Below are 17,030 nucleotides of genomic sequence, written 5' to 3'. Positions count from 1 at the left end.
GTGAGTCTGTTACATTATACAGAGATGTAAACAGTGACATACTGTAAAATGAGACTTATTTTAAATGTTTAAAATAATGATTTATTTGCTAATGGTATTTCAGTCAAAACTTTTATTACAGTTCCATAATATAATTTGAATCAATGTTTCAAATCCAATGTAAAACAGAAATGTTCAGCACAAACTCTTTTCCTTATTGGCTTTTTAATGTGCTAAATTAGCAGGATAAAAACAAATCTGTTGCTGATTAATCTGAAGATTAAAAGAGAACCATAAGATTAAACCAAAATTAGAAATATCTGAATGTTCTTAGGTTTGGACAAAGCCTTTCTAAGGATTAAATTACTGTCCTCTAATTTTTTCCCTCATTCTCATTTGCCACAGCAAAGATTATTGCAATCATTTCTGTAATGCCTGCAAGTAAATATTTTACACGTTATATATCACTCAGTTCAACCTAATAAAAATAACAGCAACAACAACAAATCACTACTGGAAGGTGATGAGGTATTCTGGGTAAGCCTGTACATCATTGAAGATCACAAACATGGTTGGGTTGTTGATGTTGTCAGTCACACTGTTATACAGATCAGCACTATTGGTGCTCTTCGCTGGGGGAACAGGAAGGCCTCGTTTTCCTTGAGTGAAATCACCGACAAGCACCCTGGCGAGATACATGCGTTTATGTCCGTTGACATCAGGACTTGAGTAGCCTTGGGCTGAGTAACTCGGGTCAACAGCAAAATATGTCCCATTCCCATACATGGCTCCTAAAAAACAGAACAAGAGCAATAGAATGTTGGTTTTAAAGACAAATTGATACAAGTACAAATAAAGTTTATGCTGAATTTAACACTGTGGTGAGCAGGGCGGGGCCGAGAGCCATGGGAGCGGAGTGAGGACAGTGAAGGGTGAAAGAGGACCAGGCCCAGGACATTTTAAGTTGTTATTTGATTGTTTATATGAGCTGCATTCTTGAAACCTATCACTCTTTTCATTTTGTTATTTATGTTTATTTTATATTAAAGTTTACGTTTAATGTTTGGCGGTCCCCGCCTCCTGCTTCCCTAAACTGAACTTTGTTACAGACTAATACCATGTGCCCCAGCATAGCTGCGATTGAAGCCGTGGTGGTTGATCTGATCTGTCTTATCAGGACCAGTGCCATGGAAGAGACGCTGTTCATTGTTTTTGTGCTTGTTTTTGTCTTCCAGTTCTTCCTTTTTGATCATGTAGTTTCTCCAAAGTGTGCTGTTCTGAACTCTTTCAATCTAAAGACAAGAATAAACATTCAGCTTAATAAAATATTACTATTACACCAGTGCTAAATTACAAAACTAATCAATATAAATTCCTCCTTCTCTTTAGTCTAGTCTTACTTCAATGATGTTAGAACGTAGTCGGGTTCTTCTGAACTCTTTCTCGACTTCTTTATATTCAGTCGAGCCTGATGTGAGTTTTACAAGAACAACAGGATTTCCTTTCATGTCCTCCCAGTGTGAAGGCAAAGAACTTCGAGCTGCAGCTGCATCTATGGACAAAAATAACAAAAACATGAATAACAAATCTTTGTACATGATGGCCTTTGGATAATTGTCTAAATTATAAAATATTCACACCTTGCAGATCTACTCTGTTCAGTTCAATCCTCATTCTCCCTCTTGTGGCCATTTTTCGATCTAAATCGGCATCATATTCATCATGATTAATCTTGATTCTCACTGAAGGCTGCCGGTTCTGAAAGGCCTTTTCCAGGTCATAATTAGTTAACGTATCAAAGTTTATGATGCTGCGTCCATTCTCCTGATATTGCCACTTGACTACACTGCTGATCATAAATGCCTCACGTTTTTGGTTTTCATTCCTTTCCACCTTGCGGATCATGTCCCGAATACGACTCTCTGCACTGTGAACGTCTCTTGTCAGTCCCTCCAATGTGACGACAGAGTCTTGGCCTTTCTTCTCGAGTTGGACACTGACTGTGAACTCCCTCTGCATACCGTTCAGTGTTTCTACATCCTCCTTTGTGAAATGAGCAATGGCTGGATCACAGATTGGGACGGTCAAATGCTCCCGTACTATCAAGCTGTTGATCACGTCTCTGGCTTCCTTCAGGTCCTCTGGTGTCTCTCCACACAGCTGGAACACAGCTGGCTCAATTTCCTCACCCACCATCACAAACTCTTCATTTGAGGGAGATTCTGAACTTTCCCCCATAAAAAAGTCTTTTTTTTTAAGGTACATATTTGTTGGAAAGAAACAGAGGAATTAATTACTGCGTTAAGAAAAACAAGAATGGATAGGATTAGCATTCTTTGTATTACTGTTTACTGACCTTTAATTTTGGTGAACAGACCTTTATCCTCCTCTACCTTTTCACCAGATCTTCTGACCATGCTTTGGTGGAAGTCTGCCAACATGTTCGTCTGGAATATGAGAAACTTCACAAACTTTACATGAACTGGTTTCTTTTTCTTCACAAAGTCAACAACTGCATCAACCATTGCATCTGCAACATCAGCTGGTTTTGCACCACCCTGACCTAAAGGGTTACAGATAGATTTACCAAAAAAAAAGCAAATAATCAGCAATGTACTGCAACTACTGTATAAACATAAGACCAGACAGAGAGTCTTACCAGTGCCAAGAGCTGGGAAGGCAACAGAAGTAATTTGGCGTGATTCGCACAACTTCAGAACAGAAAAAACGACATCCTTAATGTCAGATGGACCATTGCGACCAATAATATGGATGATGTTTCCACATGGCAGGAGCCCGGCTGAGGTCACAATCTCTGTTTGCTGCATGTTTGATGATCCCACTATCGGAAAAAAATGGGTTTACCAATAGTATATAAAGTTCATTCGATCACTGTTGACGTATAAATCTGAAAGATAAAATATACAATTTGAATGACTACAAACCAATCTGTAAACATTCATTTTCCACTTGTAATCCAGCGGCGTCTAAAATGGCCTTTGATACTCCTGGATTACCAAGAGAAATTGGCAGTTACATTGTAATTCTCTTCTTCAATTGTATGTGACATTAATTCTAAATGATACTGAAATTAAGTTGGATTAACCTGCTTTCAGAGAAAATGTCTTATTTGAGGAGTTGACAATTGCATCAGTTTTTTCTTTAGTTATATCTCCTGATGAAACCTCCAGAGTCACTCGACCCAACTGCATAGTGTGCACCCCAAGAGAGGGAGAGGAGACTCTGCCAACAAGCCCTAATTATAAGAAAATAATAAAACGCAGAGATGTATGGAAAAATCTCAAAGCTAACCTGATTACACAATTTAACTGCTCTATATTAATTGATAAATTAACTTTTGCTTACAAATTGAAAATATTCTTACATACAAACCAATCAGTTTGTCATGTATGTTAAAACTTGTACTATTGACCACTAGTCAACATCTGGTTTTATAATTTGGTTGAATACTAAATTAGCTATAATTATCAGAATAAATCAACAATATAAATAAGTGGGACGGACATCAGATAAGAAAGTTACCAGAGGTCTGGGCTGACTTGCCAGAAATATTTTTTATAGGCATGAAATGTTGATGTGCTGCTTTTGTGATGGGACCCTGGATCTTATTTCTAAAGATGCTGGTAAAGCACTAATAGATAAAGCACAGAAATATACAAGACAACATTAATATGAGCAACTATGGTAGATTATCAAAATGTAAACAAAAAACAGTGGTTTAACAACAACAACAACAACAACATATTTTGATATTTAAAAAAATATATTTTGTGTTTTATGGTTCTTGAATCTATTTTTCCTTCACTCACCTGAATGCTCTCTTTGTCAGAAGGGTGCACGATCACAGTTACCTCTCGGAGATTTGTACAGTTAAATTCCTGGAACTCTGTCAGCATGATTCTGGCCACCAGATCTTTAGGAAAGCCAAGATTCCCAGTGCCGATAGCTGGGAAGACGACTGAAGCCATTCTCCAGGTATCTGCTTTTTTCAGGCAATCTCTAATGATCTGAATGAGTACCTTTTAAAATTTGAATAAACACATCTGTTATGATCTTTAAAAAAGGTACAATTTAAGTAAACAAGTAAAGCCTATATATGAGGCACATTTGCATTGTTCATTTAACAATTTACAATCAGCCAGCAGATACTGTTAATAAATAATGTTAATTTAAATTCAACATAAAAAATTATTAACTAAAAGATAAGTATACACATTGTGGCAGCTGGCAAGAATGCAGCTAATAAACAATCAAATAACAACTTAAAATGTCCCAGGCCTGGTCCTCTTTGGTCCATAAATATAACTTGAGCTAAAGTATGTCTCACCCTATCTGCCGAGTCTTCTCCACCGTTCCACATTGGGCAAACTACATGGAAGACTTTGGAACAATTCAGATTATAACCATCTGTTATGACCATTTCACCATAATTCAGATTGTTTGAGTGAGCAGCTCTGTGGATTTCTGACTGGAGCTGATAGCCAGCAGTCTGAAGGAGTGCTTTGGAGACGGCACCTTTACTGAGGTCCAAGTCCTCCGACATAGTGTTTACAATGATATCAGCCTGCAGGAGAAACTAATAAGTCATTTCTGAACATAAGGGAAAATAATATTTTATGCAGTGTAATATCTTCTAAGGTCATTTCTTTAAAGATTTTTAGATATTTATACTGGCATCCAGTAAAAAAAAAAAGACTAATCAGGGATTAGCAGCACAGAGCATAGATGGTGCGAGGACCCTCTTGGAATTGCTTATTAAAAACTATTTTTCTGTTTTTATAAGTAACAAATAATCTAGAATTCACTTACACGTGCATCCTGGATGTTCCCTTCGCTCAGATTGATTTTTAGTTCCTCTTTTGTAGTTTTGGTCTTAAGAACACTCAACTTTTCAGATTTATCAGATCTGTCACCAGAGCCTGAGTGCGCTTTTCCTTCAAAGTATCTATTACCCCGGCCATTGGAACCTTCAAACTCACGGTTTCTTTGGTCATAGTTTTCACGACCACGACCACGAGAGCCTTGTCCATAGTTACTGTACCCAAGAGGTTTGTTTTGCTGAGGGAAAGTCATTTTGGGGTTATAAGCAGCAAACTCCTTTCTGACAGCTTCAGCCATGGCTTTTACATTGCTGCCATTATTGTCAACCAAGTGAATCTCAGTTAATGTGCTACTCCGGTTATGATCTTCAATGTACTCACACACTTCCTTGGCGATTGATTCTGTGCAAAGTTCAAGAGGACAACCAAATATCCCTGAACTAATAACTGGAATTGCAATAGAGGAGCAGTTTTTGCTCGACGCCTGGTTCAAGCTTTCCCTCACAGCATGTCTCAGGCGTTGCACGGTGGTTCGTCGGTCTGAATCGCTGAAGCGAGGTCCAACAGCGTGTACCACATATTTACAGGGAAGACGACCAGCTTCAGTGATGATGGCATCTCCAGGTTTCAGAGGCCCATTTACTTTTATGTAGTGGTCCGAGTATTGCTGTAGACATGGTCCGGCAGCTTGTAGAAGTGCGAAAGCTACACCACCACTGTGCATCAGATCTTCATTAGCAGCATTGACCACAGCATCAACACTGAGCTTGCAAATGTCTGCCATCCTGACAGTAACAGTTATTCCACCTGGCGTTCGAACTTCACAAGAGACCTGGCCAAAATCTTTAAAACTCCTTTTAGAAAATTCAACCTCCTCCTCTTCCAGCATGTCATCTTCCTGGAGCACCACCACATATCTTTTATCCTTCAACAGCATCGAGAGCATCATTTTACCCTGTTCCTTGAAGTACTTCTTTGCTCCTGCCTTTTTAATGATGTGTGTGTCTGTGAAGAGAGCATCTGCCAACCTTTTAAAGACAGTCATAACTGGCTGGACAAATATACGCTCTCCAGACAGTTTGATCCAGGGTCTCTTTGAATCAAAATTCACTTTCACCTGCTCAGGCTTCATTAAATGCTGCCAGTCTTGTGATTTTCTGTCTTTTATGAATTCAACTGCAGCATGTGATTTGACACGAACAGTTTCTTCAATTCTAGTGTGTTCTACAATGAAACGTCCCAAGTTATCACTGACCTCCATCACTGGGTCTCTGAATCCAGTCACTATTATTTTGTCTTTTTGTTTAGAAAAGTTTAAACACACAGATGTCTTTTTGGAAGTATTGAACAGTTCTTGCAATTGTTTTTTGAGATCCTGCCACTCTGGCATTTGAAGGACACCCTGATCTTCTATAATGAGGTCTTTGGATGCAAGAACCATATTCACCCTCTTCTCTGCCTCAACAAGTGCTTTTTCTGTGCTCCCAATCACAACAACATCTTCATTCTCGATTGTGTAGACAGCAGTTATTCCATGAGATATAAAGAGATCTGTGGACATTTCATCACAGTTCACTGATCTCAGGAACTCCAGGACTGAACGGTCAATCTTTAAGGGCTTCCGTTTCATGTTTAATTTCTTCTCAAGGACCCAATTCTTGAACATGATGATATCTGTATGAAGACCTGCTAAAACTAAGCTGTTTATTGTTTTTTCGTAGTCAATGTGCATTTGTGGAGAAACAGCACTTTTCAGGCCATCTTGTAAAAGCAGAGAGTACATGGCAGGAGAAATCTCCATATGCTCTGTCACACTGTTCTTCTCTCTCTCTAATTGATTTGTTGCTCTCTCTATAATTTTCTCCATGATGGGCTTCAGTCCAGTTATCTCATGGGTCATTCCCGCCAGTGTCAGTACACCTTTAGAGGCATCCATATCTGTGAAAACCTTATCTTTCACCAATTCCTTTACATCACTCTCCACTTTAGACCACAAGGGGTGTGACACCGGCCACTCAGACGTTGTGTAGTTTGAGATTATTTTTTTGAAGGCATCACAGGCATTCTTATTCCAGCCATCAATGTGTCTTCTGGTAACTCCTTTCTGTTTCAGTAATGCTGGATCAGGACTGAGCAAAGCTTCAGGTTTGTCCATGTTTATTTGGCAGAAGTGTGAGCTCATCTGGTCTTTAATAGAGGAAATCTCCCCTTTCTTAAGGAGGAACTTCCTGATGGCAGGATGTACACTGACTGTAATGGGTTCAGGCAGCTTCAAATGTGGTCTGTTGCCACCATACAAGACTGTATCCAGTGATTTAAAGTAGGGATATATCTTGACTGGAACTTCACAGATGTTATTCTCTTGCTTCAAGACTTTCTCCTTTGCTGTAAAGAATGAAAGTTGCAGGTACAATGAATAAATGCAATGATATTGTCAAAATGAGGTAAATAAATGTAACCAAATCCAGAACTGTAACAGCAAAGAATACCAGCAATTGAACTTGAACTATACCTTCTTCCTCCTGAAAGGTAATAATGGCTGCTTGTTCTGCTGGAATTGTGATAACTTCCTCTACTGGACCACCCCATTTCTCAAAATAAAGCTCCAGCAGCATCTTGTTGTTGTTGGCTTCAGCTGGAAGATTCTCCACCCGCACACATGTGCTTCTCTCCAGTGCATGGGCCCTCAGATTATTCTTCTTGAACTTTTTATGCGTTTTGCTGTCCTCAAGGAAATTTCCTCCATCTGTCAGAAATGATAGTTTACAGAATGTGCCGGATGCATTTGATCAGGGGCACGGGAAGTACAGGTGCTGCAGAACACTGTTTTCACAGAATTGTAAATTCAATGCAAATTTTTGTTCATTTACATTTATTAATTTTTAGCATTTGGTAATTTATTTGTGATAAACACTTTTTAAGTGGGCTATTTTTTTTAAAAGTGTTATTTACATATCAAGGAAAACATCTTGGAGCGATGCTTGCTGGAAGGACCCAGAAGCTGCTCTTTGGTTGGGTTCCAAACTTGTATTTATAGAAAAAAGATTCAAGGCACTTCTGGTTCAAAAAAGTTAGAAAGCCTTCTTTTAAACCATGGCTCACTCAAGAAACGTTAAAAATAACTAAAACACTGCAAATTTATTTTTTATTTTTCATTTTTATGTCCCATATACCGGTCCATTGCATTACGATTGCAAGCAGTATCAATAATGTCAAAAAAGTTATGTGCAGTCAAATATCCCGGTATGTATGCTGTTTAAACGATTGTTCTCACCGATACGCTTGTTGTGCTTCGTGGATTTTTGCGTGTTTTACAGACTCGATAATATTTCTTATTTAAATGTTGTGACCAAAAAAAAACCCACAGCAACCCCAACCTAAGCCTTCTTCCCTTGCCCCTGTCAAGTCATAATAGCATGCAACTATATATACCAGCAAAATATCAAAGGTGTTCATTTTATAAAAATCTAATTTTTAGATCTACAATTTTCTACAATTTACAGTTTTCTAATTTCCTCCAGGCAAAAAAGACCATCACGTAAAGCTTAAGCATTATGTTGGTGCAAAAGAGTTTGACTATAGTGAAATATGCTTACATTATGATAAAAAAAAAGTATGTATATGTTATATATGAACTTACCACTGGGATTTTTAAATGTCACAACTGCTTTTCTTAATTCTGGTATTAATTCCATGGTAAAGTCATTTTCAGAAAGACTTGTAATGTTCTCCACCAAAAGAGTCAAAACATCTTGTTTAAACTCATCTGGAAGGTTCTCCAGGACAACAGCACTTGACTCTTGAGGCTTCTTCACATCCAAATCAGTTTGAGGGGCACTTTGATCTTCAGGCAAAATAAAAAGTGACACATATTTATAAAATGTCATTGAAGGGTGTAAAAAAAGGATGATTAAAAGCATTAAATGATGATTTTTTTTTTGCAAAGTCAGTTAACAGTATCAACTACTGTTAACTAACAAAATAATGTTTTGTATCATTTACATTTAGTCATTTAGCAGACGCTTTTATCCAAAGCGACTTACAACTGAGGGCTAAAGCACGCGAGTCTTTGTGGCAAAAACTACGCAAAATACGAGTGCTCAAAATACAAAGTTCAGGCACTGCTCAGAATAGCATAAGCCAGACAAGGGAGGATTTAAAGGAAAAATATATATTTTTTTCAGTACATCAGCAAGTTCAGCATGATAACCTAACCACGGCCGCATTAACAATAGGGCTAGGCGGGGCTAAAGCCCCGGGGCCCGAGCAAGGAGGGGGCCCGTGATTGGCTGTGGAGTAGATACTAGCCATCTGATTGCCAAAGCCTTACCACGCAACGCCCCCCACAAATTCGCCCTGTTGTTTAGTGGCGCTTTGCCGTATATTCCATGCATTATCATGGAATCATTATCATTAAATAGTGACCGTTCGCAAAGACCCACCTTTTTTAGTTACTGTGTGACAAGCCAGGCGTGTCTCACGAGTCACGCACATCATGTTCTCACTCACAGTGAAAAATACATTGCGGGGCAAAGACTAACGTTACGACTGACTACAAGAGAGAGTTCAGAGCAGCTTACTGTTGATATGAAACAAAGTTTCAACTTTCAAATATTGTCATTTAAGTAATTTAAACAATACCGTTTTCAAGTTCAAGTCCACCGACGTTAATCTACTGACAGCATTGTTGTCGGACAAAATTGCGTATTCGGCGTTATGATTGGCCAGTTCACCTGTCAATCAAACCCCTGTGGGCAGCAGGGCATGGTGAATTGAAACGTCACGTTTTAATTTGATATAACAAATACATTTATTTTATATTTAACTTGTGAACGATCTACCTGCTGCTGCACGTAGGCCTATAGATGGCTGCCTGCGCCTTATTAGAATATACGCATCAACCAATCAATCACCTCAACTCTTCACTTCATTAGACTATTCTTAAAACACATGCGTCATCATCGACCCCACAAATTTTCGGTAAGTTTGATTATTAACTTGATGGATGTATGATGCTTTTTGTGTTTGATCAAACTCTATTTTCGCCTAAAGGGCTGGCGATAATATATCCGGTAGAAATATGTACATTTTCCTGCGCCATCATGATACAAGTTTATAATTTAAACGCGTTTTTAAGCATTGTGGTTTGGATACAAATTATTTTAAACTGCCCAGGCACAGTAAGCAGCGGGAGAGAATTCGTTTTGTAAATGCTCGTTTTGAGACCATGGTGAACTTGAGACGGTTTTGCACAGCGCACTTGAGTTCCGACCCTGAGGTCTTAAAGTGACAGAAGCTGCTGTCGCCAATTGTGTCAATAATGTTAATCAAACATCAGAAATAAGTAATTTACTGCCCTTGACTGAATCACTTTTGTAAAATTAATAAGAATGAATGTTGAATTTATAGTGAAAACTATGTATTGTTTATTGGATTACTTTATACAATATACTATTATTCAGTGCTTTAAGTTTTTCAAGTAGGTCGATTTCTTATGTGCCTTTGTTCTATTGTTATTTGTGACTCTTGTCATCAGTAAGCTTGAGATTCTTTTCTTAAGGTACTATTATTTTTTGTGATATTGAAATTGGTCACAAGAATTCTGAAATTTTAGTGGCATAAAATTTTGATATGATAAAAAATCGTATTAAAAGTAATATAACTTAACTGTGAAGTATATCATAGATGAATAAAATGACTCGTATAATGAAATTTAGCTCATGTAGTTGGTGACCTAAAGTGGTGGTGGGGGGGCCCTGCAGTAACTCATAGCCCCGGGGCCCAGTGAGCTCTTAATGCGGCCCTGAACCTAACTAATAAAAGATCACATGCATGTATGCAGTCAGAGACCAAAGTCCAGATGATTTACTCACTTGGTTCCTGATATCCACATGCCTGGTCCACCTGAAAGCACAGCATTTACAATCAGTGTTGGGGAATGTAACTTTTAAAAGTAATGCATAACAATATTGCATTACTCACTGGAAAGTAACTAATAGTGTTACTTTTTATGTAAGTTTTCTCATCTAGGCTGGGCTTGTTTGTTTGTTTAATAAACAGTAATACAAATCAACAAACATTTATATTTTTGCAGATATAAAGGCCCTTTTAAGAACGAATAAGCCTCAGGCTGAAGGAAAGGAAAATTCACATCTGCACAGTAGAGGATGCAGCTCAAACAAACCTTTCAGCTGTGCTGCCATTCTGGATTGCAGAAGAATAAGACACAGGAGAAGAAATGTGAAGTTTAACTGGTCATTTTTGCTTATTAATATGATTTAATTGGATCATCGAAGGCCAGCAGCAAAGACATTGGTTAATAAAATGAGATTAAATACAAAGTATATTTGTGTCATTTAATTATTGCAGGTTTGCCGAATATTCTGAGTTTGTATTCATTTGAGGGATACTGAATCTGTTTTTGTGCAAGTGAGATGAGTGAATTCATGCTCACATTTAGTCTAAAACTACAATAACCGTCATGTTCACAGCGCACACAACACCTCCGAACCTCACTCTCGATTTCTCTCAACATGGGGACAGGAGAGCTGTCAGTCAATCAATGGGAAACACATTTTGTTTAAAACTAATAACCATCATGTTCACACAGCCCACACAATGCCTCTGCACCTTGGTCCCGATTTCTCTCAACATGGAGACAGGAGAGCTCTCAGTTAATAAATGGGAAACACATTTTGTTTAAAACTAATAACCATCATGTTCACACAGCCCACACAATGCCTCTGCACCTTGGTCCCGATTTCTCTCAACATGGAGACAGGAGAGCTGTCAGTTAATAAATGTGAAGTCAAAGTAACTTATGTTATTTATTTTAAAAGGTAACTCATATTTTGTTGTAAATTTAAAAGTAATGCGTTACTTTACTAGTAACAAAGGGTAACGCTTTAGATTACAGCCCGGAAAGCACTGCGTAATTAAAGCAAGTTTACAGCTTAACCTTCTGTAATTATAGTGTACCTATAACAATATAAGTATAAGGGAACAATATTTTAAATTTGGGGAATAAAGGGGTAACAACCAGGAGAATTAAAAAATTATTTATATTGTAAGTATTATAGAACTAAGGGTTACTTATTCCACTATTATGATATAACAATCTTACATTTGTGATCGATTTAGCAAGAACATACACTGCGTACCTTTTTGAAATAATGGTGAACCAGTACATACTGTATAGGCTTTATAAATGCATAGATATGTACCCTGTAATTTTTAAAATGTAATATTTTTAACAAAAGTGCACTGAAAACGAAAACTATTGAAACTTTTGCTTAAATATTGGGGAAAGATACTCTTCTTTCATGTAGCTTGTCAACCTCTTGTTCCATGTAGTTACAGGGTAAGTAGCCTACAATAAAAATGCATACACACAATCTTATATCACTGACTCGGAAACCTTTATTTATTATTCAAGCACCACTTACCCTGTAACCACATGAAACGAGATATTTCCCAGTATTTAAAAAAGATTGCAATAGTCTTAGCTTTTCTTGCCTTGAAACATGTTAGTCCAAACTTAAACATCTGCACTTTTGCTATCAAAAAAAAAAAAAAGTATAAATGCGTAGATATGTACCCTGTATTTTTAAAAAAGCCTATACAGTATGTATTGGTACACAATTATTACAAAAAGGTACGCAGTGTATATTCTCACTAAATTGCTCCCAAATTTAAGATTGTTGTATCATAATAGTAGAATAAGTACCCCTTAGTTCTATAATACTTATACAGTATAAATATTTTTTTTAATTATCCTGGTTGTTACCCCTTTATTCCCTGAACTTTACATATTGTTCCCTTATACTTACATGCAAGTACTTTATAGGTACACTATAATTACCGAAAGTTACTCTGTAAATTCCTCTTAATTACACAGTACTTTAATCTAAAGCGTTACCTAAAAAAGTAATCTGATAATGAAACTCATGTTACTTGTACTGCATTACTCCCAACACTGTTTACAATTATGACGAACACTAATAAACAAGTTATTTGTTCTCTCTACTCTAGCATTTTTCAACAATATAGAGAAATGATAACCAACTTTATATAAACTCTAAAATGCATCTACGTCTCAACCATAACTGAATTAATATTTTATTATAGATCATTTAGTTAATTTTGTTTTACCTGCAATCTCAGGATTGGATTTTTTAAGCCACTAAGCTGTGGTTTTATTGTAAAAGCATTGTGGTCTTAATAAATCTGCATTTTGTAATGTCAACTCACTCTTTGTCCGGTGCTGTCTGCCTGTTCCTCAACATCGCTGGGTTTGTACACTTTCAGCTTGATTTTCTGACTGTCAATAGTAATAATGTGTTCTTCCTGAAGGAGTACGGCTTCTCGGACTTAAACACAAACAATCAGACACAGTCAGATACATCACAACACTTTAAAACAAAGAACATACCACAAAAAAACAACAACATACAGTTATATCGTTAGCCTACGTGATAAGCTCACAATTCTTCCAGTAGGTCCCAAAATAGCCTAAAATGCATGGAAATGAGTGACAGCAGGAGTTTTACATTTATTCTTATTCATTACTTGTAAAGTATGCACATGTCAGGTTTAGCCTGCTAAGTATTCATAACTTACTTTTACTTTTCTTTAAAAGGATGACAACGGTGGCTAATCGGAAAATTCACAGATTAGCATAGGCTAATTCGTGAGAGTTTATCGCACTTTGTATAATTGAACCTGGAATTACCTCACGTGTCATTAAAGCTTACATTACTAAACAACACAAAACGTGTTATTTTGTTAACATGTTATGCTTTTGTGTTTAGCACTTACTGTCAGATGATTTGAACAGAATCGTAGCAGAGTTGCTCTCGCCATTATATTGCACAACGCAGTCTCCTCCCTGAGATCTCTTCTTACTCTGAAAGTGAATATGAAGTTTATTTTTCACACTTTTAGCGTGTTCATTTCCCCAGTCTCCCTCGACAGTGAGGGGATATTCGTCCATCGTGATCGTTCTGGTCAACGAAATGACTTGGGTCAGTATTTGATCACGCCCTCCTGCTTATTTTCACTTTCGTTTCTTCGTCAGTTTGCCATGAAACCGAGAGTTGTGGCTTGAACACAGGAACTATTGTACTGCGATTGCTTATATAAAAGTTTACCCTAGAGCTCTAATAAACACAGTGGTGTAGGCCTATTATAATGACATTTAACTGCACGATACCTTGACTGCTGCCTTCAAATGCGCCTCGAATTGGAAGCTTATCTTTAGTCAGGCATTCGTTATGTCACGCATTCAAGTCGAAAATAGGCTAAATTTGGCTAAACAAAAAATATATATATATTCTTTGTGAACAATTAACTGCATCTGAATTCAAAATGATGACGTTTTTCACTTTTGCACGTCGTTCTCAAAACTAAATGTTGTGTTACATAAAGAAAAACATATCTACACTTGTGAAACAAAACTTTTTTATAAGAATAAAATATTGTACATAGGCCTACAGGAGTAACCATAGATTTCAGGGGTAGGCCTAAATAAATACATGAGTGGAAAAAAGAAATGAGAAAGGCATTTCACGTGTTAACAAACAGTTTTCATTGATTTTAAGTTTTTACTTTTGGATATTGTTTCCATATAGGCTATAGATTTTAACATCAATATAACACTTTTTTCAATATAAACGTAATATTTTTATCACAATCAAATAAAAAAATATATATATTTTAGCATAAAATCAACTTCTAAAAAATAAATAAAAACAAAAATTTAAAACAATTTAAATAATTATAGCTTTTATTTTAAGTAATAATTGAGTTCCTCCCAAAACATTTGTGTCTTTGGACACTCCCAAAATAAATGATTAATAATAGTCTTAGAGAAAATTTAAAAAAAAAAAAAAAAAACCGAATATCTTCCATATTCACTTTAAAATGCCATAAGTGATTTAACTATATAGGTTAACTCGATGGAAAACTTTAAATGAAACCTCTTTCATTTTATTTGTGATGTAATACGTATGAGGTGTCATCCAAATTTTTCTCCAATCAAAATGTTTCTAAGTAGCGAATTCCAGTGAGTAGTAAAAGCAAGTATTTAATTAAAGAAGGGAACACAAGAAAATATTATTACACCTACAGAACTCTGGAGCCATTTTATTTTAAATATCATGTTAGAGGTCATAAAATCCAAAATATTTAATCCTCCTTCAGTTTTAGTGTGATTTGTTCTTCCAAATAAATTAAAAAAGTTTGGAGTCTATCATTTTAAATAGTGATGGAGGTACATCTAACACTTGAGCAGCATAAACCAACTTATATAAACCCTCAGCTTTATCTAATAACACACGGAAGATGTCTCTCATCAGCCAAGAATTCAATTTCTTTTTAAATGATTGAATGATAGGAGTGAACTCAGTCCTAACTTCCTTATTTTATGATTTGACAACTTATTTCACAGGAATATTGCGTAGCCTACTGCTGTAAATAAATAATGGGCTGGATTTTAATTGCATTTGCAGCGTTTTGAACAATCAGTGTCACCACCGTGCAATGTTTCAAACCATGCATCCCAATATTCATACTATCTATCCTAAATAGTATGTGAGATTACGAGAAAACGTAGGAAGCTGACTTGTTGCCTCGCTGCTATTATGATACAACTTTGCAGGCAGCGTTTGCGCACGAAGGCACCTCACGAATTTTGGACAGACTTCTGAGGCAGTGTAACGGTTTAATGATCTACAGCAAAATAGACCAAGCTTTTGTGAAAACTAAGTAAATATTTAATGACTAGTAATTTCTCGCTGATTAATAGTGGAAAACATTGATCAAAAATGTACATTTACACACAAACGGATGACCAGGCACCACTTTTAGACGCCATCTTTATTTGTCTAGCTCAAATGTCACAGACTGGAAAGCACAGGATTCTGGGATATCAAAGGTGATGAAGAAGGATACATCTATGCTGCCTTCAAAAATCCATCAGATGAAGGTATATCTTCAAATATTAATTCAACTTTTTCATTTTTAGAGTCAGATGAAATAAACAGGTAATTCAATTACTTTGCCACGCTGAAGACAGAAACACGCAGAAACCTTCATCCGCTTATCGGAAACTGTCGGCGGCCCTTACTCCCCCTATAGACCAGGTTGAAATCACAAAAAGTGCCTAAATAAAAATTCTCAGGCATTTTTGAGTAAAAGTTGGCAAACAGACTATTCTAGGGGTATTTTTTTCTGCTGAATTCAGTTTTGCTGTTTGCCAAGCTGTATCTCTTACGTGAAACTCAGTAGAGTGTAAAATCCAAGATGACCGCCTCATACGCCAAAATGAGCAGATTTCTCAGCACTGGCTCAAAGATAAACTGGTTTTATTGTGATTTAGCATTTATTGAGTAAAGGAAACAAACTGAATAGTCAGAACAAGTTAGTCATTCTGTCTTACAATATTTCTGGTAAACACTGACCTGTTATTTTGTGCATTTGAGTATGTCCATATAAGAACATCAACATCATGCTGGGGGCAGCAAAAGGCCGTAAAGTAAAGTGCTTCGTCAACTGTAAGGACCACGTGTTATTGACCAAATGCTGTTGCAATGTGCCTGCATCTCTGTATTACTGTGTTGAGTGGGTCGAGTTCATGGGCGGGAGCTTGTACAATTGGCATATGGTAAAAATGGTAAATGGACTGCATTTATATAGCGCTTTCACAGACCCAATGGCCACCAAAGCACTTTACACATTGCCTCACATTCACTCACTCATTCATACACCGACAGCAGTGTCAGCCATGCAAGGCTCCATCCAGCTCGTCGGGAGCAGCTGGGGTTAGGCGTCTTGCTCATGGACACCTTGACACTTGGTCAGGTGGAACCGGGGATTGAACCACCAACCTTCTAGTTTGTAGACAACCTACATGAACCACTGAGCCACTGCCGCCCCATATGGCCAATACTTGTGACCCCTGAGTTGGTCGTGCAGATTGTCTGATTGAAATTAGTCCAACCTGTCTTAATATCTGCATCTTGCCGTTTGACGAAAAACGCCATGTCCTTGGCAAGTGCTACACATGCTGATGGATTATCAAGGAGTTCATTGTACCATTCCTAGTTGGTTTGTATAATTGATCCTGGTTCTGTTTTTCCTGTCACAACTGCAGCTGGAGAAAGTTGTTCCATGATATCAGGAATTTGAAGACTATTCTTTGTAGATGGATGG

At 37.1% G+C, this 17,030-nt stretch overlaps 1 protein-coding gene across 1 annotated transcript; it reads right to left on the bottom strand.

Annotated features, from left to right (window-relative positions):
* Positions 1-110: 110 nt before the first annotated feature.
* Positions 111-13,836, bottom strand: LOC130082922 (protein mono-ADP-ribosyltransferase PARP14-like). The gene is made up of 17 exons (XM_056247844.1): positions 13,638-13,836; positions 13,071-13,189; positions 10,694-10,724; positions 8,461-8,664; positions 7,333-7,566; positions 4,810-7,205; positions 4,328-4,564; positions 3,810-4,019; positions 3,523-3,631; positions 3,086-3,235; positions 2,925-2,987; positions 2,639-2,821; positions 2,336-2,542; positions 1,620-2,225; positions 1,380-1,531; positions 1,097-1,271; positions 111-770 (listed from the first exon to the last, which is right to left on the bottom strand). Exons 1-17 carry the CDS (start codon positions 13,810-13,812, stop codon positions 490-492), a joined length of 5,532 nt encoding a protein of 1,843 aa, XP_056103819.1. The 5' UTR covers positions 13,813-13,836; the 3' UTR covers positions 111-489.
* Between the last annotated feature and the right edge of the window lie 3,194 nt (positions 13,837-17,030).

Source organism: Rhinichthys klamathensis, unplaced genomic scaffold (assembly GCF_029890125.1).
Source record: "Rhinichthys klamathensis goyatoka isolate OS25496 unplaced genomic scaffold, OSU_Roscu_1.1 h1tg000050l_1, whole genome shotgun sequence".
NCBI classification, from domain to species: domain Eukaryota; kingdom Metazoa; phylum Chordata; class Actinopteri; order Cypriniformes; family Leuciscidae; genus Rhinichthys; species Rhinichthys klamathensis.
This window is presented reverse-complemented; position numbering and strand designations above follow the sequence as displayed.

Excerpts from the sequence above, each read along its gene's own strand:
- LOC130082922 (XM_056247844.1), bottom strand. The coding sequence starts at position 13,812 with ATGGACGAATATCCCCTCACTGTCGAGGGAGACTGGGGAAATGAACAC. Across the intron at positions 2,543-2,638 it reads CTTCCCAGCTCTTGGCACTG|GTCAGGGTGGTGCAAAACCA; the intron begins GTAAGACTCTCT and ends GTAACCCTTTAG. Across the intron at positions 2,226-2,335 it reads TCTGTTCACCAAAATTAAAG|ACTTTTTTATGGGGGAAAGT; the intron begins GTCAGTAAACAG and ends TTAAAAAAAAAG.